Source organism: Haliotis cracherodii, unplaced genomic scaffold, assembly GCF_022045235.1.
Source record: "Haliotis cracherodii isolate W230 unplaced genomic scaffold, xgHalCrac1.p SCAF_15, whole genome shotgun sequence".
Taxonomy (NCBI): Eukaryota; Metazoa; Mollusca; class Gastropoda; order Lepetellida; family Haliotidae; genus Haliotis; species Haliotis cracherodii.
Genome location: NW_027266270.1, coordinates 2619166 through 2645515, shown reverse-complemented (window position 1 = coordinate 2645515; position 26350 = coordinate 2619166). Strand labels below are relative to the sequence as shown.

The 26350-nt window shown below is 38.8% G+C and overlaps 1 protein-coding gene across 1 annotated transcript in view; it reads right to left on the bottom strand.

The window, feature by feature from the left end:
• The window catches only part of LOC139462623 (neurogenic locus notch homolog protein 1-like), a 39026-nt gene extending 20478 nt beyond the window's left edge, over positions 1-18548 (bottom strand). Inside the window, exons 1-13 of the mRNA XM_071244456.1 lie at positions 18497-18548; positions 17621-17818; positions 15152-15295; positions 14810-14926; positions 10867-11064; positions 8293-8436; positions 7826-7942; positions 7005-7202; positions 3701-3844; positions 3044-3160; positions 1947-2144; positions 576-719; positions 98-214 (exon numbers count right to left, since the gene is read on the bottom strand). Of these exons, the coding sequence (XP_071100557.1) occupies positions 98-214; positions 576-719; positions 1947-2144; positions 3044-3160; positions 3701-3844; positions 7005-7202; positions 7826-7942; positions 8293-8436; positions 10867-11064; positions 14810-14926; positions 15152-15295; positions 17621-17818; positions 18497-18548 (1888 nt within the window). The remainder of the gene's footprint in view (positions 1-97; positions 215-575; positions 720-1946; positions 2145-3043; positions 3161-3700; positions 3845-7004; positions 7203-7825; positions 7943-8292; positions 8437-10866; positions 11065-14809; positions 14927-15151; positions 15296-17620; positions 17819-18496) is intronic.
• Positions 18549-26350: the final 7802 nt, after the last annotated feature.

Below are 26350 nucleotides of genomic sequence, written 5' to 3'. Positions count from 1 at the left end.
GGAACTTCTGCACGTCATGAAATATTAATTTAGTAACTGAAAGCCAGCTTTGATGACTTGACTTTGGCATCATGGTCAAAGCACCTGGTGCACATACCGTCACAATTGTCCCCATAAGATCCAGAGGGACAGGAGCAGATGTGACTGGTTCCTGCTGCCTTAGTGCAAGTGGCTCCGTTCGGGCAAGGATTGGAAAGACATGGATCATCCGTGTCTGCAGTTACACAGAAGAGTGTTTACAGAATTAAGATTACCATTTTTCCACATGTTGCATGTACTATTTTTGTCAAGGAAGACTACTCATGTATTTCGTAGAATTCTCTGTTAAATTGTGAGGAGCGTGATCCTAACCTTTCGAGAAACTAACATGAGTCAAAAGTACATCAACACATACTTCAGCAATTCTGATCACAGCAAATTGTCATTCAAAAAACCTATTTGTTATCCATACGGTATCTCAAATAATTATTCCTTTCACAACATCATTATATGCCATGATCACATCTACATTATTATTTACTATGAAAGGATATAAAGAACCTTTTCGGTTACTTTAGGAATATAAAAGCACTTACGAAAGCAGAATCCTGACAGACTGATTTCTGTTTTTAGCTCGTATATCTCTCTTCCACCACACATCGTCGACCGGATTGTGTATGGTTTGTAGCAGGGCGCGTTTGGGAACCTAATGCACACGGTAGAAGCGTCACCAGATTTACCTGGAAAAAGCCAAACATTGTTTTGTTCAATACTGTTTTCCTATAGTAAATATGGACTAATATATCTAATGTCTGAATGCAAAATCTTCAGGGTCTAAACTGTCAAATAAATGCTCACAAAAACACATGCTGACATTGTTTTTGAAGGTTAAAGATCTCGATCGAGGGTATTAATGAAAGACATGCAGATGTATTGGAAACGTTACAAATAAATGAAGAAAAAGTGAAAAATATGTGTTGTGATGAAACGGTATGGTTTTGGTTTTGAAATATATATTCGTTTGCCGTATTGTGTCTAGCGTTGTAACCTCTCACTTGCCTTTGTATTGTTGTAGGTTACATTTAATTGATGGTAAGTAATGTGAGAGTATTGTGAGAAATGAGTGGAATACGTTTTATGCCAATTATTAAGAATCATATGTCCTGGAATCACTGCTGCAGATTCTGAAGATCAATATTTATGTGACATGGTTTTGCAAATGGAACCAATCATGAAGGTGTTGATATTTAAATATTAAAGAAAAATACAGGATTCCACCAGTAAACGCCAGAGAATATTCAGTCTTAAATATCTTTTAAAACAGACTGGATCACTATCAATTATTTAAAGTATTCATGAAAATAACGTGTATCCAGCCGTTAAGCACCAGTAACTTTTTTATATGTTAAATACGTAAATGCTACTGGATCAGGAGTTGTGGAAACTCCAAATATAGGTCATAACATCCTGTTAACAAACAACGAGTCATATCCAGTACATCTCTTGAATAACTCAACTGGACTTTGAGGTGAAACCGTGAATAAAAGCTTAGTTAAGATTAGAATAAAAAAAAAACATTCTCCAAATTATCTAAACAATTGAAAAATATGGACGCCATCAACAGAAGCTGATGGAATGAAGGAAGAAGAAAACGTTTTAAAGGTTTGTTAGCCATATCAGTTTGTGCTAATCCACATTCCAGCTTTATCACATCGGTCTGTAAATAATGGAGGGTGACATCCATACATTCTCTATCTTATGTACTAGACTAGTATAGGAAATTATCATTAAAAGGGTCACGTCTACTTATATACAAGTATGAAAGCCCTCAATTGAATTGAAATCTGAATCCAATTGATGTATAGACTGTATTTGCACGCTTTGTGATTTAGGGACTAACTGATTGGTAGATACTAGTATTTTATAAAATGTTCAACTTCACAGAAATATATTGGAATACATCTTACTAGTTCTATAAATTGGCTTTCTAGTTCCACACAAGGTCGAATTGCCAGGATCCTGACTAAGTAATTCCCATCCTGCAGGTGCTCCATACCAGCCGGGTGCTAGTGTGCTGTCGTCATGTACTACCGGGTTTCCTTGGAAACTTGGGGCTCTTGATGGTATGTTGTCAAGCTCTGTAAAGTTTTTGCACGGATCCATCTCTGAAAGCAAAGTTGTACACACACACGACCAATCAGCGTCAGGATGGAACATGTACACTTCATGAATTACCAATGAAAGGAAGAGAATTTACGTTTGTCATCTCCCTTATTACGAGGAACACAACGTTTCGGAGAATATGCTTAGGCCTTCATCAGGTGAATGAATGATATTAGGCAGAGAGCATATGTATGTACAAGTAAGAACAACAAAAGTAATAAGATAACAAAAGGTGGTAACTTAAAAAGGGTAGCCAACAGATAATTGGCACTGATAGGCGATTAACAATAGACAATGGAAGCCAACACTTTACAGTACATACACTGTACATATATATGCTCTCTGCCTCAAATTATTCATTCACCTGATGAAGGAGTAAGCATATACTCCGAAACGTTGTGTTACTCATAATAAGAAGTTGACATCCATAAATTCTCTTCCTTATGTGTATCTCTTCAAAATGCTTTCAAAGACTTAAATACCAAGGTAGAAACTGAAAACTTGTTTTGATGATTTTGTTTTGGTTCATTGTAAAAAGCATCTCGTTTTTCAAACCTATTTCACTATTTACAAAATACTAAACATTATTTTGTAACAGTTCTCAATCAGGTATTGCTGTGTAATTTTATAGAAGCATGTATTTAGTGTGCCTGCTGTGTAAGGCCCGTATGTTACATTTGAAATACTCCATTGCTAATGTTGCAATTGTTCCAAGAAATTCAGGTGAGATGAAAAGACATGTGGTATTATTGCTCATATTTAGAAGAGGGGATTACTCACTGTGTACTTACTGGATGATTGAAGTTATCACAATGAATGCTGTATGTTGTGGTATAAGTTAATCCTATCTGAAATCTACGTTCCATAATTGGTATGTCTGCGTTTCGACTCATGCACATACCGTCACAATTCTCCCCATAATAACCAGGGGCACAGGAGCATTTGTGATTGGTTCCTGTCGCCTTAGTGCAAGTGGCTCCATTCAAGCAAGGATTGGAAAGACATGGATCATCCGTGTCTGCAACAGCACAGAAGATTGTCAAAGACGGGTGTTCATAGATTTAAGAATGTCATTTATTTACACAGTATATGAGATTTTTTGTTGTCGAAGACTATTAATATTTGTTGTAGAATTCTCTGTTCAAATCTGTTTAATATTCTTAACTTCCTAATATTAACATGAGTCAAGAATACATTCACAGATATTTTAGTAACTGTGCCGTTATGACTTAAATTTTACAACCCATAGTGTCCATGCTGTATTTTGAGTGAGTGAGTGAGTGAGTATGGTTTTACGCCGCGTTTAGCAATATTCCAGCAATATCACGGCTGAGGTCACCAGAAATGGTCTTCACACATTGTACCCATGTCGGGAATCGAACCCGGGTCTTCGGCGTGACGAGCGAACGTTTTAACCACTACCCGACTGCCCCTGTATTTTGAAATAGTATTAATTTCCCAACATAATGTTTCCATCATGATCTTATCTGCATTACTGTTTACTGTCCACACATATACGGAACTTATTGTGTAAAGCAAAGAATATAAAAGCACTTACGAAAGCAGAATCCTGCCAAACTGATTTGCGTACTCAGCTCGTAAATCTCTCTTCTATCACACATCGTCGTCCGAATGGTATACGGGTTGTAGCAGGCTGCGTTTGGGAACCTAATGCACACGGTAGAGGCGTCACCAGATTTACCTTGAAGAAATGAAAATAGTTTTGGTCAACAATATTTTCTATAAGAAGTATGAACTAACATCTCTGAAGTCTGGAGGTCAAATAATCATAACAGGCCAATAACTGCGTTGAATATCACAAGTTGACAGTGAAGATTCGCAGGAAGACACTAATAGGCTAGCATAGTAGCTGATAAATTCATTCCTCTACACAAACAAGATAATGTAAATGATACCAATAAATACAGAGTCAGCACATTATTAAGCATACATAGTAAACTATTCTTAGCTATCATTAATGGAATATAAAGTATTTTTACCTGTATCATTTAAAAGAATACCCAATTGTAGACAATATTGTTGTGTTACATTCCTTAATTCAACGTTATTTATTAAGAAAAGGGGGGGGGGGACTTTTTGTAGATTGTTCTTAAACATTTGACTCAGTTAACCGTGATAAACTTTGGGCTTGCCTAAATTACGAAGAGTAAGCAGACAGATGTTGAATCTATTATCAAATATCTATGAACAAGTAATGGCTTGTATAAGAAGTAATGGCAAGTACTCAGAAGATTTTGAATGTAATATAGGTGTTCGACAAGGATGTGTATTAATTCCTTTTCTCTTTACATTTTTTTATAAACCATCTGACAGAAGAAATACAAAATAATTGCAAAGGTGGTATACAGCGACACCCAGATATTGTTAAAATATCTTTGCTTCTGTTTGCCAATGTCGTAATTATTTAGCGTACTGTACCCGGACTTCAAAGTTAGATAAATGTGCTGGAACAATTTTGTGAACAATTTGGTTCTAGTGTTACAACAGGAAATAAAAGACTAAAAGTATTGTATTAAAAAATGGCAATATGTTGCCAAAAAGAAAGATGGTTTTACAAAGACAGCTATCTAGACTTTGTTACAAGCTATAAATATTTGGGAGTACGTTTTTCTGGAATTGTTACATTGGAATATTCATTCAAGACAGGCTGCAACACAAGCAAAGAAGAATCTGTATGGGCTTTTTTTAAAAAAGAATGACACAAAAATAAAGTCATTTTTTATATGGGCGGGGTCTACGTGAGTTTTGTACATGAGATTTGTTTGAAAGGATTCAAGTATATACATGTAAAAGATATTTAGGAGTAAAGAGTAAACACTCCCAATGTTATAGGGAATATGTATAATCAAAGAATATGTATAATCCCTGAAATTTTCAGGGAGTATATTTAATGATCGATTCACTCAGAGAATATACATAATCCCTAAGATTTTCAGGTATTATACATATTCCCTGATTTAACATTAAGTGTTTTAGACATATTCCCTAAAATTACTTTCGGGGCTCGGGAAGACAAATTTATTTGACATGATAACAAATACCTTTCACTTAACTTAACAATTAGTCTTAACTGTAATCAAAACATAGGATAGAAATGATATTAAAATACTGTAAATCGTGAAATTGATGCGTCTCCAAAAGAATGCCACTGATGGCCCCTAGCCAAAAATGCGACACCCCTCTCCTCTCAAGCATCAGTGGAGTCCGTAAATCTGTGTCCTTCTGACCTAGAAGAATCTGTGAACACTCCTGATCCCCTGATCAAATCACGCCAAGAAGCTTGACAATAGCTGTGAAAGGTGGCATACTCAATGGGAAGTTTTCTCGTAACCAGTTTGATATTTGTGCTACAGCATTGTACTCAATTGAAGACGTTGTCTCTGACAAGAACATATCACTTCGCACTCGGCTGTGCAGTTTGAATTCAACTGTGGAGGTCAAGGTTTCACCGGGTGTAACTGTGCTGGCACAAAGAAATGTCAGACCAACAGATGTAGATGTTTCAAGGCTAAGCCGCTTTGTAACTCAAGGTGCCACTCAAGTCTGACATGTGTCAACAAAAACTGAATTGTTGTCAGGTCAAATGAATTTGTCTCCTCATAATTTTTTTTTTTTTTTATATATCAAGTTTGACCATTTAAGAGCCTCAAAAGTAATTTCAGGGAATATGTCTAAAAAACTTGATGTTTTATCAGGGAATATGTATAATACCTGAAAATGTTAGATATTATGTTTATTCCCTGATGAGTGAATCAGACATTAAATATATTCCCTGAAAAGTTCAGGGATTGTACATATTCCCTGATTATACACATTCCCTGTAACATATATATATATATATATATATATATATATATATATATATATATATATATATATATATATATATATATATAGTTAAACAGATTATTAATAATAAAGGCATGGTCAAAATGTAGACTGTCTTGAACATTTTGTTAACTTGTGTACACACATGTTCACAGATACGTACATACAAAAGTGGTATTGTTTGTTAGCTTGTCGTCAAGATGTCAGTACTTTAGTTTGTTTGAAACACATTTTATAACTGCAGAAAATCCTTTGAAACCACCCTTGTACAAATATAGTATGGCATTTCTAGATTCAGATGCTCATCACATGAATAAACTATTGAAACGGGAAGATATTCCAAAATCCCAAAGGAAATTAGACTATGTCGAATGTGTAATTTACAGCTAATAGAAGTACAATGATGTTCTCATTTGTCTGTTTTGTCAGAATTTACGAATTGCATACCTACATCCATCAATGTATCAATTTTCAGATATATCTAAATTTAATGAATTAATGTCTTCTACAAATATTAATGTCCTAAAGCCTTTGACTGTGTACATATTCCAAGCAATGAAATTTAAAAATGATATGATGAATGACAGTATTTCTGAAATAAAGACTGATTATTTGAAGGTCGAGGTATTAAGCATGGAGAGTATTTTTAAGGTATATCAGTGACCGAATATTGTTTTACTCCGCATTCATCACTTGATCAGCTTTAAATGCTGGGCCTGTAAATAATGGAGAGTTGGTCGGGAGAAATAGTGGTTTCATGGAATGATCTAGTACCTCGCCGGTGGGAACGTGTCTGGTATCTTATAACATACTACTGTTCTGAACTATTTCAGGAAAATATCATATGAAGAGCTTCATGCAATTATAAACAAATATTTAAATCTGCAATTAGATTTAAATGTGCACAAATTGATGAATGATATGTAATTTGATAATTGTTGATTCAGGCATTAAATTAAAGATAAAGATTAACATTTTCCAAAATTGTTGAACAATACAGAAATACATCTTACTCGTTCTATAAATGGGCTTTCTTGTTCCACACTTGGTGGTGTTGCCAGGATCCTGACTGAGTAATTCCCACCCAAAAGGTGCTCCATACCAGCCGGGGGGTAGTGTGCTGTCATCATGTACTACAGGGTTTCCCGGGTAACTTGGAGCTCGTGTTGCTATGTTGTCAAGTTCTGTGAAGTTTCTACACGGATCTATCTCTGAAAGCAAAATTGTACATACATGTGATATCAATCGACGCCCGGATAGAACCTTTGCACGGGATGGAAATAGCTCTTGTCGAAGTTTGTTATAATTTTTAATAGTCAGCTTCCTCTTTATAATTATATCAAGCAATAGTCTAGCAGTTCCTGCCGTTGATGTCTACATTTCACAACTTTTATGTTAAACCGAACATGGTTCTTTACGAAGATGTCAAAGATCTTCATACAGCTCTAAAGTTGTGTGATACATTTATTCATTTAAGGTCTGCAATAAATTTACAAATAATGTATGATATATATTGGAAGACATTTCTGAATTTGACGCACCAATGACCAAAATGATGTCCGACTAGATTCCCTGTTTTGGATTTTATCCATATGTTCTCTTGTTTCTGGTTAATACTTGACTTGCCTTTGCATGTGATTGTGATGGAGGCGACCGGTGGGAGAGGATACTCTGGCCTTTTCGCGAACATCTGATATCATCACTTTTTGATAGTGATTCAATAACACGTGTTCATGATATAGTCTGAATCATACCATCGACTCTGCTTTTGGCACAGATTTCTTGTGACTGTGGAAAAAGTTTGTGTGTGTTTTATTTCTCGTCATGCACATACCGTCACATTTGTCCCCATAATATCCAGCGGGACAGGAGCAGATGTGATTGGTTCCTGTTGCCTTAGTGCAAGTGGCTCCGTTTGGGCAAGGATTGGAAAGACATGGATCATCCGTGTCTGCAGTTACAAAGAAGAGTGTATTCAGATTAAGGTTACTGTTTATCTACATGTTCCATGTTCTATTGTCAAGGAAGACTACTCATGTATTTCGTAGAATTCTCTGTTAAATTGTGAGGAGCGCGATTCTTACGTTTCAAAATACTAACATGAGTCAAAAGTACATCAACACATACTTCAGCAATTCTAATCACTAAAAATGGTCATTAAAATGCCCATCGCTACCCATGCAGAATATTGAATAATAATTCAATTCTCAACATCCCGCCATGATCACATCGGCATTATTGTTCACAATGAAAACACACACAGAACCTATTCGGCTATATTAGGAATATACAAGCACTTACGAAAGCAGAATCCTGACAAACTGATTTGCGTTCTCAGCTCGTATATCTCTCTTCCACCACACATCGTCGTCCGAATTGTGTACGGTTTGTAGCAGGCCGCGTTTGGGAACCTAATGCACACGGTAGAAGCGTCACCAGATTTGCCTAGAACAAGCCAAACATAGTTTTGTTCAATAATGTTTCCTATAGGAAGTATGGACTAATATATCTAATGCCTTAATGTAAAATATTCATGGTTTAAATTGTCAAATAAATGCCTATAATAACATCATGTTTACATGATGGTCGAAGGTTAAAGATCTCGATCGAGGGTTGATATGAATAACATGCAGATGTGTTGGAAACGTTACTAATAAATGAATTAAAAAAAAGTTTCCGGATGAAACGGTATAAGCAGACCTAGTTCTTAGACTCCTATGTCATGGGCGTTTAGTGATTCTGGCTTTGATCGTTTTGGTTTTGAAATAAACTAGTGTCCAAAAGAAACGATACCAACTTATTTTCAAAATTGTTTTTTACTAAGTGAATTGTCTAGTATGAAAACATGCCAATTCGTATTGCACATCCCAAACACAGCATAGTCGATAAAAAATACCGGGAACACGTGATCACTTCCGGGAAAAAACGTAAATTTCGTCAAAGTGACATTTCCTTCTCTAGCATGTTCTGCACGTGCATAAAAACTGTATAAAACGGCTGATCAGACACGTTGATATCACAGCAACAAAAAGAACACAAGATATGCCACGTTTGACAGCCATCGAGAGAGAGAGAGCCTTTGGAATGGTCCAACAAGGAGCGTCACATGTCGACGTCTCCAGAAGGTTGGGCTGCGCACGCATCACTATCACCAGGTTGATGCAGCGGTTACGTCAGACAGGTCAGACGTCAGACAGGCCCAGGAGTGGAAGACCACGAGTAACCACGCCCCGTGAAGATCGTTACATCCGGGTATTACACCTGAGGAACCGCACCGTAACAGCGACGTCCACGCCGGCTACAGCACTGGGACACAGGATCAGTCGACAGACCGTCTACAGGAGACTACGGCAGTATGGTATCCGGCCACGTCATCCCTACCGCGGACCGCTCATGACGCCTCGACACCGGAACAACAGACTGATCTGGGCCAGGCGCGTTCGACGTTGGCAACGGCAGGACTGGGCACGTGTTATGTTCTCTGATGAGAGCAGATTCCTCATCTTCAGAAACGATGGACGGCAGCTTGTATACCGACGATTTGGTGAACGTTTGGCGCCTAACTGTATCCAACAGGTCCCGCCGTTTGGAGGTGGAGGGTTAATGGTTTGGGGTGGCATATGTGGTGACGTCAAAACGATGCTTGTCGTAATTCGTGGAAACCTGAATGCACAGCGTTATCTTGATGACATCCTACGGCCTGTAGTGGTGCCCTTTATTCAGCAACAGCCTCGTGGACTCCTTTTCCAACATGACAATGCAAGGCCACACACAGCAAGATTGACACAGAACTTCCTTGCCAACGCCAACGTACAGGTTTTGCCATGGCCCGCATGTTCACCGGACATGAATCCCATCGAACACTTATGGGACCACCTCGATCGGCAAATCCGACGTCACCGTGTGCCTCCAGTCAACGTCCAGGACTTGGAACGATGTCTCCTCGAGGAATGGCAACGCATCACTCCCAACGTCATCAGACGTTTTACGTCATCAGTCCGTAGGCGTGTTCTGGCATGTATTGATGCTCACGGTGGACATACCCGCTACTGACTTGACTTTGAGACGTGTGGTGTGACATTTCCCGTTGTTTCTGTGATCAGTGCTCTAACGAAATGTTCATTTTTCGACCCCACCCATCTTTAAAGGCTTGTCATATTGGTTGTATAGATTTTATTGAAATGAATTTTTTTTACAGATGTTGTGAAAGGATTTCTCAAAAGCATAACACCAATCCTAAACTTCTGCATTGTTTAGTTTTTCTTTTATGTCGTTGCAAACAGGTGGTATCGTTTCTTTTGGACACTAGTTTATGTATCCTTTGCTGTATAGTATCTTGCGTTTTAACCTCTTCAGTACATTTCTTTGCGAGAAAAACCTTGAATGAAAGCTTATGTGATAGTAAACGTGTCTTTTCATGAAATTAGAATAAATAAACATGCTCTAATTCATCTAAACAATTGAGAATTATGAACGCCATAAACAGTAGGTGATGCTACAAAGGTAGGAGAAAACATTTCATAGGTATGTAAGCGAGATGAGTCTGTTCTATTCCACATTCATCACGATTCCAGCTTGATAGTGACATCCATAATTTCTCTTTCTTATGTACTGGGGGGCGGTCGGGTAGCCTAGTGGTTAAAGCGTTAGCTCGTCACGCCGAAGACCCGGGTTCGATTCCCGACATGGGTACAATGTGTGAAGCCCATTTCTGGTGTCCCCCGCCGTGATATTGCTGGAATATTGCTAAAAGCGGCGTAAAACCATACTCACTCACTCTTATGTACTGGACTAGTTTAGGAAATTATCATTTGAAAGATTCTAATATTTCCAGAAATGATCAACATTACAGAAATGTATTGGAATACATCTTACTCGTTCTATAAATAGGCTTTCTTGTTCCACACTTGGCCGAGTTGCCAGGATCCTGACTGAATAATTCCCAACCAGCAGGTGCTCCATACCAGCCGGGTGCTAGTGTGCTGTCGTCATGTACAACGGGGTTTCCTGGGTAACTTGGGGCTCTTGATGGTATGTTGTCAAGCTCTGTAAAGTTTCCACAAGGATCCATCTCTGAAAGCAAAATTGATAGACATCACTAATATCCCTACCAAGAAATACTTGTGTCTGTTGACACAGATACTGACAACGATTCTGTCAGGGTAGAACTGTTCTTCGACAACCCATGCCTGTCGTACCGTATCGGGTGGTCAGACTCGTCTACTTGGTTGATGCAGGTCAGACACAAATGTAGTTTTGTTGATTTGTAGATAAACATGCTGTGATTTCAGCGTAGAGGTATGATCAAAGGGCGTACATAGAACTTAGAACCGACGTTTAGAACCATTTTGTGAAAAACATCACATATTCATGATATATTCATAAACAGAGATAAAATGTATAATGGCAATTGTCGATTTGTCAAAAATGAAAGCAAATGCCATCTGAAGTTTACTGAGAAATCATCATGTGAAATGTTGGACTTCCTCATTGATAACATGAATGTACATTTAAGGAAAATATTTTGGCACCCCCATGGGCATCAATTTTGCTACCCTTCTTGCGGATCTGTTTCTTTATGCATATCAATCGGAATTTCTGCTCGGATTTGCAAAGTCAAAACAAGGTATTTCGACCAAGAAGTTGAAATATAGCTTCAGGTATATCTATGGTCTGATATCGTTTAATAACCATCAAATAGCCAATTCCCTTCAAATGACAGTACCCAATTGAACTAGAAATCAAGAAGGTCAACGAAACCGCCCCTGTTAAACAATTTGGCCTAGGTATGACTGTATGACAAATGTGATAACTTCAACGTTCTATTCGTCAACTTTCCCTTTAGGTCGAGCAATATTCCTGCCGCTCCTGCCCTTGGTGTCTATATTTCACAACTGTTTATGTACCATTGAGCAAGTTCGTTCTACAGGGATTGCAATGAGCGTCATACAACTTTTGCACAGAACATTCAATGCCCCAGCAAAGCTTTCAAAAGGTTTCATGGTACACATGTGGATGATATTTCCACATTTAACGCATCAGTGACAAAAATGATGTCCGATGCTATTCCCTGTTTTGGCTTGCATCATAAGTTCCCGTGATTTTTCAGGCGAACAAATGACTTGCCTTTGCATATGTTAGTGACGGGTGGCACCGGCGGCAGGACACGCGAACACCTGGTATTATCACTATTTGATAGTGATTAATAAACATTGTTCATGATGTAGTTACAATCGTACAATCGACTCTGCTTTTAGCAGATATTTCTTATGAATATGGACATAATTTTGTCGCTTTTATTATTATACACCTAACCAGTTCAGTTTTCAATGGACAAAGAAAACATGTCCAGATACGATGTATGCAGTAATTCGGTCTCTTTAAAAAATACTTTATAACAGGAACAATGCAACATATAGACAAAGGCTGGCCATGAGGTCAAAATGTAGTAGATAATGATTGGAGAGTGTATACGCGGGGTTTCCAGATATATGTTGACAGACTGGAAACTAAACATAGCCTAACTTGGAGTGAGTGAGTTTGGTTTTACGCCGCTTTTAGCAATATTCCAGCAATATCACGACTGGGGACACCAGTAATGGGTTTCACACATTGTACCCATGTCGGGATTCGAACCCGGGTCTTCGGCGTGACGGGCGAACGCTTTAACCACTAGGCTACCCGACCGCCCCGCCTAACTTGGAAGTATGAAGACTTGATGCTCACTGCACAATAACCAGCAGGAAGCTTGATATTTGTTATTTTCCTGTAATATAGAAACCAGAGGAAAACTAATGTAGACCTAACAATTCCATAGCCAACAGAACAGAACAGAACAGAACGACAAGAAAGAAGTCGTAAATACATGCAAGTTTCATAATTAAATGGACAGATCAGAAACCCTTGTGAAAACCAATTTAAAAACGCACTGGAAAATTGGTCATGTATTTTGCTAATACGAGCGTGAGCCGAACCGAATAGGAAACGGAAATTGGCGGTATTTCTTTTAACACAGTAAACCAATATAGTAGATCTATGTCAAGGTATTAGTAATGATTTCTTTTCGGTTCGAAAGATCGAGATCGCAAATCGTGCATAAAACATGATACGGTGCCACACTTATTAAATAAACGTGTTCGTGTAACAATCTATCCAGGGTCCTATCCAAATGACCCTGGTTGCAGTTCCAAAACGCAGCGCATTACAAGATCTCAAGGGCTGTTTTACAGGACAATTATATGCTTGCTTTTGAATGTTAGCAAGTTCTTACTCTCTCTGATATCTGATAATAAAGAGTCCCGAAGAACAAACCCCATTTCACAAAGAATAAAAGTGCAACGACTGTCAAATATTTAAAAGTTGGTGCCCCATGAAGATTCCGGGGTGAAATAGGTCTTCAGCAACCAATGCTTGTCGTACAAAACGACTAACAGGATCGGGTGGTCAGGCTCGCTGACTTGGTTGATGCATGTCATCGATCCCAATTGCGTGGACCGATGCTCATGATATCAATCACTGGATTGTCTGGTCTAGACTCGATTATTTACAGACCGCCGTCATATAGCTGGAATAATGCTGAGAGCGGTATCAAACAACAAACCAACCAACCAACCAACTAAAAGTTTGTGTTGCTCAGTGGCCCCTGGGCTGTGTCTAGGGGTGCAAAATGTTGACCAGCTTGTGTTGGTACATAGTTTCAGATCCATGCATTGATTTGAGTGCGTGTGTCAACAACATGAAGTAATCAGCAAAGGTGTGAAGTGAACATGCTTGTCAGTCCTAACACGCTGTTACTTGGACTGCTGGTATTGATGTTTCTTTGAGTAGGTGTTGCAGTTGGTCGAACTGTTACATGGACATGTGACGGGACACAGTTGTTATTGACTTCTGACCAATCAACTTATTTCACCATGTTTCATTGTCCATGTTCTTAAATCGGGTTTTATTTGGGATGCCTTTGGAATATCATTCTTCCTCTGAAGATACCGGGTTAGAATTGGTCTTTAGCAACTCATGCTTATCCCCTGTGAGGATCCGGGCTAGAATAGGTCTTCAGCAACCGATGACCCTCTACCTTGTTAGAAATGTTGTAAATCTATACCGATAAATCAAATTTATTAATTTTCAATCATAAGATTCTAAGATACCCCTCAGCAGTTGCATATTATTAAAAACTGATTTATCTCAATTTTTTAAACTGTATTTTTAAAACGAAAGCCATGTAGAAGTAGGCCCCGTGAAGATCCGAAGTAGAATAGGTCTTCAGCCACCAATGTTTGCCGTAAAAGGCGACTATGCTAACGAGACTGGGTGGTCAGGTTTGCTGACTTGGTTGATGCATGTCATCGTATCCCACTAGCGTGATGCTCATGATGTCAATCCCTTGATCGTTTGGTCCAGGCTTGATTATTTCCAGACCGCCGTCATATAGCTGGAATATTGCTGAGTGTTGCGTTTAACAACAAACAAACAAGAAATATCTCAGACAAGACCATGTTTGATGTAGAAAGCGAAAACAAATGAATATCATTCAATGTTTCCGTGGCTGAACATTCTTCTCTGACACCAATAGCTCAGGAAACCAAGGTATGTAGCATGTACACACGATTTCTCAGATCATAAATTCACCGTTTCATTAGTGTCATTGGTATGTTTTAGCATACATATGGTATATCAATTGCGCCACGAAAAAACAACGTTATGCTTAGGTAACGTTATGTGTGAAATATTCCGACATAATTAGACAGACATGTGGGTATATTTTCGAAATACTTCTGTCACGTATTCAGGCGAGTGCTCACTTGATTCATGCACTTACCTTCACAACTCTCTCCGTAGTAGCCGCGGGCACATGAGCACATGTGATTGCTTCCGGACGTCTTAATGCAAGTGGCTCCATTGGCGCAAGGATTCGAAAGACATGGATCATCCGTGTCTGCAATAAGACGGCAGATCTGAAATAACTTGTCGAAGAGCTCGTCTGATATATTTTCAGAATCCCTTCTTTAAACGTATTGGAGGGTACGGTATGTTCACAATAATTACAGAGTATATCAACACCATAATTGAGCAAGTCCATCACTTATGACGGATTGCTTGCTTTCTTGAGAGAGTGAGTGAGTGAGTGAGTCAAACGATTTTACCTCAGAAAACAACTTACAAAAGCAGAATCCTGCTGCAGTGGTTTGCGTACTCAGCTGGTATATCTCTCTGCCGCCACACATAGTCGTCTGGATGGTGTACGGTTTGTAACAGGCCGCTCTCGCTAATCTAATACACACGGTAGACGTGTCACCAGTTTTACCTTGAAGAAAGATAAAATGTTATTGGGTAAAACAAGAAGAGCATGATTACGGTTCAGTATAAATATATAGTATTAGCATTAACATTAACATCAAAATAAGTATAAAGAACTACAGCTTATAGAGAGTAGCATTCAATGCTGAGGATAGTTAGTTTCGTACAAGCAGTGGAAGCCGGGCAAGCAACAAAGAAAACAAGCTGATGTTTCAAGTGAAGGCGTTTAACACAAATGACTCACTCAGCCATTGTTAAATAAAGCATCCGAAGTGGTCTATAGTTTCTTCAGGCAGACTGAAATATCTCTTGTAGTTGTTTAAAAGAGGAAGAGGTAAGAGGAAGGTGTACAAAATATGAGGATGCACCAGATAGTAGTAGCGTTGGTTTTTAGCCTTACTTAATATACATATACATAATATGTCCTAATATGTGAGTGAGTTAGTATGGTTTTACGCCGCTTTCAGCAACATTCCAGCAATAACACGGGGGACGATGTGATTCCTCTTTATTATACTAAGTAATGATGTAAGATGTAACCCTGTCCCCGAACCTGACCCCGACCCCGACACTGACCCCACCTTGACCCTGACCCCGACCTGATCTGACCCCGACCCCGACCCCGACACTTACTCCCTACCTGACCCCGACCCTGACCCCACCCTGACCCTGACCCTGACCTGACCTGACCCCGACACTGACTCCCTACCTGACCCCGACACTGACCCCCACCCTGACCCTGACCCTGACCCTGACCTGACCCCGACTCCCTACCTGACCCCGACACTGACCCCAACCCTGACCCTGACACTGACCCCAACCCTGACACTGACCCTGACCTGACCCCGACCCTGACACCGACCCCGACCCCGACCCCGACCCCGACCATAGTCCTAACTGTTGTTCTCAAAACATGTACAGGAAATTACCTGCTCCAACTTAGTGTCAACTGCCATACTTTTAAAACTTTGAAGTATTAGCACGTTTGATTCAAGTCGTGCAAACAACATCTGATTATTCTACAATGAATTCTATTAATATCAATATCCAGATCAATTTTAATATGTGGCTGAATTGTGTAAATTTAACCGATGTATCACGAAATCAACTGCGGGTTTATTGATAATGCATTTATTTCAAAGCAAATGGTTCAATGCGTTAAATGAAATAGTGTTACTTAGGGTTGATTGTAACAAAAAGAATTATTCATTTATTTGAAGATGAAACGGGGAAGTGAGAGGAAATAGCGTCAAAGATTATTGCACTTATATAGCAACGTGCATGCTAGTGTGTGTGTGCGTGTGTGTGTGCGTGTGTGTGCGTGCGTGCGCGCGTGTGCATGTGTGTCTATTTTAACTAGTGCGGACTAAAGTCGATGTTATAGTGCAACAGGTCAGCATACATGCACCAGTCATACACAGTTAATTGAGTCCAAGTCTTTGTATCATCACCCTCATGACAAACACCAGACAGGGTAACAGCAGGTACGAACTTTGTACGTCTTTCAATGTGACAAGGCCGGGGCTCTATCCACTAGACCACGGAGATCAGATGAAATGATAACAATATTAGGGTCGAGCTGGTCTGGATCATTATTTAAAATGTGCTTTCCAGAATTGGTTTGTTTATTGTTGTACTATTCTATCCTCAAAATGATATTTTTTGGTAATATAATTGTAATTATGAACTGTTGGTACTCTTATAATTGATATGTGTTTTGCATATTTAATTTTTTTTTAAGGCCGCACACTGCATTATTCCAGACAATCCAGTGATTGACATCATAATCTACTCAAATGGTGAGGTGAGGTGAAAGTGGGTTTAACGTCGCGTCCAAGATTATTGCACTTATATAGCGACGTGCATGCACGTGTGTGTGTATGTGTGTATGTATGTGTGTGTGCTTGTACTAGGCCGGACTGATGCCGATTTATAGTGCTAGCCTACTGAGATACCATGCCGAAGTTTAACATGAATACCCCACTCAGACACAGTATACTGACTCCGAGCCGACCAGTCCTTGCTTTAACCCCTTAATGCCGATCGCCAGACAGGGTAACAACAAGTACCATCTTCTAACGAATTTTGGTATGACGCGGCCGGGGATCGAACCCCGTACCTTCCGCTCTCCGGGCGGACGCTCTACCACTAGACCATGGAGGCGGTCCTACGAAAATAGGATAATATGACATGCATCAACCAAATCATCGAGCCTGACCACAAAGCCCCAGTAGTCGCCTCTAACGACAAGCATGGGAACACTTAGCAATCGGGAAAAAAATTATATCCATATACATTCGTCAGTTCAAGATTTTATTGTAATTGGTCTTACTTGTTCTATAAATGGGCTTTCTTGTTCCACACTTGGTCGAGTTGCCAGGATCCTGACTGAGTAATTCCCACCCAACAGGTGCTGCATACCAGCCGGGGTTCAGTGAGCTGTCGTCATGTACTAAGGGGCTTCCCGGGTAACTTGGGGCTCGTGTTGGTATGTTGTCAAGTTCTGTGAAGCTTCGACACGGATCTTCAACTGAAAACAACATTACTGATCAGAATGAGTGGTTTTACGGCGCTCTTAACAATATTCTAGCAACACACGGATGTGGACATCGGGAAGGGGCGTCATACACTGTACTCATGTGGGAGGTTTCTGCGTGTCGTGAGTGCTTTCACCTCTAAGCCAGCCCACTGATCAGTAGAGTTTAAATTTTCTTCAGTTAGGATTGCGACAAGTGTAACATTGTTGACAAGTTGACATTGGGGTGAGTGGAGTTTAGATTATTGCACTTAAATAGTGACGTGCATGAATGCATGCGTAGCTGCTTGTACCTGCTCTGACGTATAGCCGGTGTACTGGAGATAGGGTTTTATAGTGCTAGCCCACTAGCGATCTGAACATAGTTAAATCTAGACTAGACAAACCCATGACCGAAGGCAAGAGCAACGATTGGTGCCATCGACAGCCTTAAGAACCTGACCTCTTGTTCATGAAAAAATGTTGGTTTGTTAAACGCAATTATCTGACAGATACCAATAACGTCACAGGCCTTCTAGTATTGCCTACATGATAACATCTCACCTTGGATATTCTTCAAAACAGCTCACAGTTATGATGCATTGGTTCTTCAGAATTAATATTATCGATACCCTTATGGTACTCTAGATATAAGGTTTACAGCGCGGAGTTCAGCGTCAGTACTATACTTACACTGGCTGTAGCAGGACGGGATTACAAGCAGGAGAAGCAGCGTGGTCGCCATGTCCTGAAAGAATCAACGTCTGAAATAAGCCTGCTTCAAGGTTGGCGTGATTGAGGGAACGGTGTACATCCTACGTTTGAAAATACTCAAGCCAAAAAAGAGTCGGTTGACAGCATGGGCAAGTACACTGCCAGGTAACGATGTTACAGAAACAGCCACGTCACACGACGGGAATGCGTAACAATTATTGGGATCTGTAAATTTAATGTTGACCTCCTACCATCTGTTTATTGTTAAACAAATAGCAATGGATGGAAACCAAGTAATTGAAACATGAGGCTTAACAGTCCTGTAAATGTACCCACGTGTCTCTTTCAAGAAAACTGAGTAACAAACTGAGGTACCTACATTCACGAAGTCAGCAGATATACAATCTGTTCGATGATTCAAGACTAATGATTCACAGTCTTGTCCAAAGAAGTAAACGACTGGTACAAGACGGACATAGAGACATAAAGTGTTACAACAGGTCATACATCTTACTGTGTGTTTCGCAGACAGTTCATGGAATATATTATCTTCATGTACAACGTATGCGTTATCTATTTACATCAACATAATACAAAACAATAATAGAAAATCTTAAAAAAACAGACCTTCTCCATACTCCAGAGATAAGCAGAACCGGATCCCTTGGAGAACATGGAATTACAGAAATACTGTCTCTTCGTGTTCACACGAGGCTTTCTGTCACATGGGGCTCTTCTGGAAACGAGGGCTGTTCCCCCTCCTTATAAACAAACAATAATCAATAGATGTGTTCGTCGATTAGATTCCGCCTATGAACTTCGCTGTTTCTAAATCAGTATCGATGTATTCCACTTTTACCAGCTGGCCACGTGTATCCTGCATCTCGTGTACTGGAGGCTGACTCGGTAACAGCTCGGTGTGGGTACCTTAACTTTTTTACTTACTGACCGAGCGTTTGGTGATAATGTTGGATGTCCTGAAAATGATTCGGCTCTACCCTTCACAGAAATAGTTTGAAAACCTTTCCATAATCGCAACAAATATGTGCCAAAAGCAGAGTCAATTGTACGAGTCTGAGTTTATCATAAGCGTGTATCTTAGTGATAAGGAAACACATGGTCATTGTATGGTCGAAATCGTGCAATGAACTCTGCTTTTAGTGACGATTTTAGTGACTATCGAAATAGTATGTGTCGCATTTATTTATGAATCACTATGCGTTATTTATGATGATGTCCTCCGCATGTGTATCATAAATATTTTGAAAGCTTCACAAAGGCATTGAATGTTGTAAGCCTGATCAAACAACTTTTCAGCTTTTTGAATGTTCGAAGAAAGAGCATGACCCAATGTTCCTCAAATGTAGAGTAAAGAGAGACCGAATAACTACATATATTGTACTTAGATAATGTTTATCGACAATAGCCAAAAGCAACGTCTATTAAAGATTCCTTTGGAGAACACATCAACATTCCTGTAGTCTCCGAGAATTTGCAGCTTCTACTTTGCTCTAACGATGTAGAGAGAAACCCAGGCCCATTAACCCTCCAAGAAGTACAGGAGAAAATACTGGCAGAAATAGGGAGCAGGAAATCTGAGATACGTAAATCCAAAGCAGATTTAAGCACTCGAAATTCTGAACTAAAGAACGACTTCCACATCAGTTCTAAATGTGAAAAACTGGAGGATTCTGTTACAGAATTACATTGTGATCTAAACACCATGAAACAGAACCATGATATAATGTATGATGACATTGGTGCACTTTCAGGCAAGGTGGATACTGTGATTGATCAGATGTAAAACCTATGATAACGAACTAGATAGACTTGAGTCCTCATCCACGGAATACTGGAAGCAGCTGACGATGACAATTCAATGGCATGTAAAGATACTATGTTATCTGTCCTCAATGAACATGCTAAATTCAAAACGTGGCAAACATTGGACATATTACGTGCGCACAGACTTGATGTTAAACGTGTAAATGCAACTCGCCCTCGCCCAATGATTGCTAAGCTACATTCGTCTGACGACAAAGTTCGTACCTTGAAAGCGAGACCCACATTCATGGAAGGTGGGACTTGGAATTTCTAGTGACCTAACGTCACATCAACGTCAACAGCTTCAGGCACTTAAAACCATTGAAACAACATCAACAACGTTTAGCACTGCAGACACGTCACTGGAACGCCGATCTTTTCATAGAAGACTGGATGGAAAAATAGTGTCACATTGCTCTATCAGCTAGGATATTGGCCAAGGCCCGGGTAGTTTTTCACAAGATCCTAACACTATCAAAACCTGTGTTACGTTAAGCGTTGACTGTCATTCGCCTTTCTAAGTTGAAATATTAATTGTCTTCGAAACAAAATTGATGATGCTGATTTTATATCATACTTACAATAATTTAACATAGCATCTCTAGTGGAAATTTTGTCGACTGTAGCTTTGATGATAACTGGTTAGTTGGTTATGATATTTATTAGTCCAGCAAAAAAACTATCTGACTACGACACGCTATCAGGTGGCATTTGTGTATGTGTCCATCAATCTGCCAGTACGTTAATTAAATCAGATGTTGATAATCTCTTTTGCTTGAACATATCAAAAGTGTTACTTATTATAACCATGTGGTCTCAAACTGTAATATGGATCATCTTGAAGAGTTTTGTTAGATAATCATTCGCAGCTTAAAGATTCTATCAGTGTAGTCTGTGGAGATATGAATGCTCGTACTGGTCAACAAAACAATCCACTCGTCGATCTGCAACACGATTTTGTTCATAGTAACTGTCATTTTCCAGAAGATGAAAATGTATGTGTTGGAGATCGGAAATTTATTAATAAATTTGGTCAGATGCTGCTCGATATGTTGTATACATTTCAGTTGTTCATTGTCAGTGGAAGAGTGCACGGGGATACCCTTGGAGAAAATACCTATTGTGGAAACCAAGGTGCTAGAGTTAATGATTATTTTATATGTTCTCCCGATTTCTTTCATTGTATTAACATGTCGAATATTGGCGATCGTCTAGAATCTGATCACTTACCGTTGGAATTGACTTGTAAGTTCCCTCATATGAATAAAAAATATAACAAATTAAAACATGTGGGTGTCACAAAGAAGAAACTAATATGGAATGACGAACTTTCGAACAATTTTCTGAGCAAGCTACAAGAAAGTATAACATATTTTAAACAGTTGCTTCTAGATAAACTTATTGATATTGAGGGGTCAATTGATGACTTTGTTAAAATTATGTTAACTTCTGCATCTTGTATGAGAAAAGAATTACAACTGAACCTGGATAAAAAAAATAAAAATAAAACTGGTTGTAGAATAGCAAGACGAAGATTTAGAACTACTCATACTAGTGTTGACAGAAAGAAATATTGCGAAAGTAGGAATAATTATAAAAAATGCTGTCTGAAATTTGATATGCGTAGGCACAGACAAGACAAACTGAAAATGTGTATTGACAACCCTTTGGAAACAAATAGCTCTCTCGGGAATAGATCTTCTGTTAAAGATAACATAACAAAATCGCAGTGGCTTAGTGATTTTAAGAAGGGTTTTTTTCAAATGATGCAATATTCACCACGGCAATTGATGATATGCAAAATTATTTTAGTTAAAGCTACACGGATGTTGATGAAGTTATGCTAGATTCACCCATTGTTGAAAACGAAAATGCGAAAAATCACCTCAAAATGGGAAAAGCAGCTGGCCCTGATGATGTAGTTATCGAAATGTTGAAGTGTTCTAAATTTGAGGTTATGCCTTTTCTCTGCAAATTTTTCAATAAGTTATTTTAGAATTGAGTTTTCCCAAGCAATTGGTCATGTTCTATAATAACCCCCCTGCATAAAAAAGGAGACAGGAGTGACCCAGATAACTATAGAGGTATTTCATTAATGATCATTTTAGGAAAAGTATTTACTACAATATTAAACAATAGAATAAATTTATGGGAGAACATGCGTGATAAGATTCCAGGATTTCAAGCTGGTTTCAGAAAAAGTTATTCTACCTCAGATCATATATTTACACTTATCCCAAAAAACTTGTCACGGCGTAAGCATAAATTGTATGTAGCATTAGTAGATTTCGAAAAGGCTTTTGATTCTGTTTAGCTATGGACATGTCTACGAAAAGCTTGTTTACGTGGGAAAATGTTTACTATTCTAAAATCAATGTATCCTAATGTGAAATCATGTGTTCGTTTTGGGGATGGTGTAACAGATTTCTTTGATTGTCTTTTCAGCCTAAGACAAGGCTGTATTTTGTGTCCGATCTTATGTCATTTTTCATTAATGAATTGTATTACGAAATAGCTGCCAATGGTAAACATGGTATCCAAATGTTTCCAGAATTGATAGAAATATTAATACTAGTTTTCGCAGACGATTTCATTTAATGTCAGATACTGTTTTTGGTCTACAAAGGCAATTAAATATTTTAAGTACATACACGAAAGAATGGAAATTATCAGTAAATTTGGAAAAAATATCATTGTGATTTTTAGAAATGCAGGTCCAACAGCGTCGTAAGAAAGATGATCATTCGATGGTCAATTAGTCAATATAGTAGACCACTATTCATATTTAAGAGTCTGGTTCTCACACACAATGAATTGGAAGAAAAGGTGCCCTTGACTTGTCCTTGCGTGCAAAGAAAACTTTAATAAGTGTAATGTCTATTACTCATAATGTTGGAACGATGTCACATAATATCTTCTTAGAGCTTTTTGATAGCCAGATACAACCAAATTTATTGTACGTTTCTGAAGTATGGGATTTCAACGTTATTACTGTTTAGAGAAGGTTCACTTATTTTCATGTAAAAAGTTTCTTTGTGTCGGATCTTCTACACCACATTGTATGGTTTATGGTGAATGTGGTAGATACCCATTATATGTTAACTCTCAGACTAGATGTTTAAAATACTGGTTATAATCCTTCATATGCATGAACAACGCCTCCCTAAATTAGCTTATAACATTATTTTCGTATGGATTTGGTTTTATATGGCTATGTTCGGCAGGTGAATATGTAAATATTTTTCTGAATGAATTTGGAAATCGGCCTATAAATATGTTCTACTAAGCATTCCACTTTAGAGGATAGTTCACGTTATGAATATTACAAAACTTTCAAGACTTTACTTCAACCAGAAATATATTTATCAGTACTCACTACGGAAAACATAAGAAAACATTTAATTAAATATCGACTTGGTTTACAAGACCTATTTGTATATGGGAAAAGAAAACTGTCGATTGAAAAACTGAAAAGAATTTGATATACCTGAAGCTTAAGGTTAACCATCGTGGCCCAAGTTCAACATTTAAAGTTTGACAATAGTTAAACTTCTATAGCAAATACATATCTTAAGTTTATTTAGTTTCATTTGCAATCCAGTTTGTTAATTCTTGTATGGATGGACTGGACACGATGATCGACACGTGCTCTGTAATCATCACTGACTCGGTATTGACTGCCTGTCACTGGCTATGAGATAACAGCCTGCTTATTCCAACCTGTTCACAGTGTTTCCGCAAGCCGGTTCCTTGGTAGCTCCCACCACTTAGACTGGCAACTTCACACCTTGACCAGGGGAACCCAAGCTGCTGACATTCACTTCTACTATAGACTCTAGTGTACTTGGCACGTCAGCTGGTCAACATTTAAGATACGGGATGTAGCTCACTGAATAATTTCAGCTTGAAGATCGTAAATCCATTTCGTCAACGTAGACTTAAAATCCTAGCGCAAGATCGAGTCTGTTGGGAATACAGTGACCTCTCATTCTGTATACTGCATTAGTCGTATCCTTGATTTTGGATCAGTTGCCAAAACATTTTTTAAACTGACTTTTGCCGCTATCCCGAAGAACAACAAAGACTGAGTAAGTCGAACCTTTTCTTTGAAACATTTTAACAACAAAGATAAGTGATATTGCCATCTTGAAAATACAATTCAAAACACACATAAAACGGTAAGAAGAGAATTTTAGTTGAAGTAATATTATTAGTTGTCATACTGGGACCACAAGCAAATCCTTCTGATTAGTATTGTTATTGGCAGTATACATTATTGTTTAACAATGTTTGTAACTGTGTTACATTGTTTCTGTTGAGATTCGGTAGATGCTCATTGCATTGTGTTTGTGTGATCAGTCGTCAGAATGTTACTAGTGGCTATATTTAGTTGCGTGTGTGGTGTGTTAACATCCGGTCCAATATACGCGGACTACCAGCGGACGGTGAAAGTATGTTATGGAAATGTCTGTAATGTTCCATGTTGTGAGGGAACTATGTAGAACTTTCCAGTGGCTGGTTGAACTATTAAAGGGGACAATAGCGTGTTTATGTATCTCGCACGCATTTTCATCGCTTCGGAACCAGCTTTCATATGAGGATCGCTTATCATCTCTGATTCCCTGCCTAGTCCGTCTCGAAAGCTTGACCACTGTCGCCGCTGGGTGAATATATATAATTATCACTGACGTTTGCTATCACCACTGTATTGTTGTATTTGATACTGACCACTGTCTCATACTAAGTTCTTTTACGTGCTGATGGATGTGTTGACATATTGTTTCCATTTGGGAATCGACACGTAACAGTATACCTACAGAGACCTATACACGTCTTTGCTCGCTGAAACCTTCGCCATATAGATATATCATTCATTATTTATAATGGCAATCCCGAACAAAAAGAGACACCTTTCTTCTCTGCATCGCTGTTGATCTTGATCTTTCTTGGAGCCGATGCAATATTGGTTTCCTGATTGGTTGGCGTTTCATTTTGACTTCTTATAAATTATATATATATATTTGTATTCAGTATTTGTTCATTTTACCCGTTCTTCTCCTAAAGATATAAGATAAGTTATATATCCGGATCCCGGATTATCCTCTGTCCATCAATATGGCAACAGTGATTGTCAATGACGTCAACAATTAAAGGGAAACATAAACATGACGGGCCTCCATTATTGACGTCAATTCCTTCATGGCGATGACGCTTATCTGTCCGAAGCCATATGTGGACACTTGTATTTAGTTACGCTTGTATTTAGTTACCTGGCGTCGAACTTGAGCGAGGTGGGGGCTACTTTTTCAAAGAAATTCCAATGTTTTCTGTTTTTGTTCAGCACGACTAAGTGCAGACTCGGCTACAATACACGGCACAGATCAATGCCAAGGAATGGAACCATTTTTAGGATTGAGTTATTTGAACGTAATTGGCAGAGGCTCTTGTAATGGCACTGCATACTTCGAAGAATGCACACCTTGACATTTCATATGTAATATTATATGGTGTCAAATAATTGTGCATGTCACTGTATATTAATGTTTTAGATAATGTGAAATACAGATGCAGTGTACAATCTGGGTCATGCTCTTCCTGGATCAGTGAGTGAGTGAATATGGTTTTACGCGACGATTGTTCGATTCCGACGATGTCTTGAGCATATGCTTATGGATCCCTATTACACAGTGATGGCACCAGGTGTTCGTGAAAAGGTGGGCGTATCACATGCCAACAGTCCCTCGCTTTTACATTAAACAGGGTCTCGTCTGAGATACTTCTTGTTGATTCTTGTTTAACGCCACACTCAGCAATATTCCAGCTATATGACGTCGTTCTGTAAATAATCGAGTCTGGACCAGACAGTCCAGTAATTGACTTCGTGAGTATAGATACATAGATAGAAACAATGTCATGCATCAACCAAGTCAGCGACCACCCGATCCCGTTAGTTGCCTCTTACGACAGGCATAGTCGCCTTTTACAGCAAGCATTGGAATGGGAGTATTT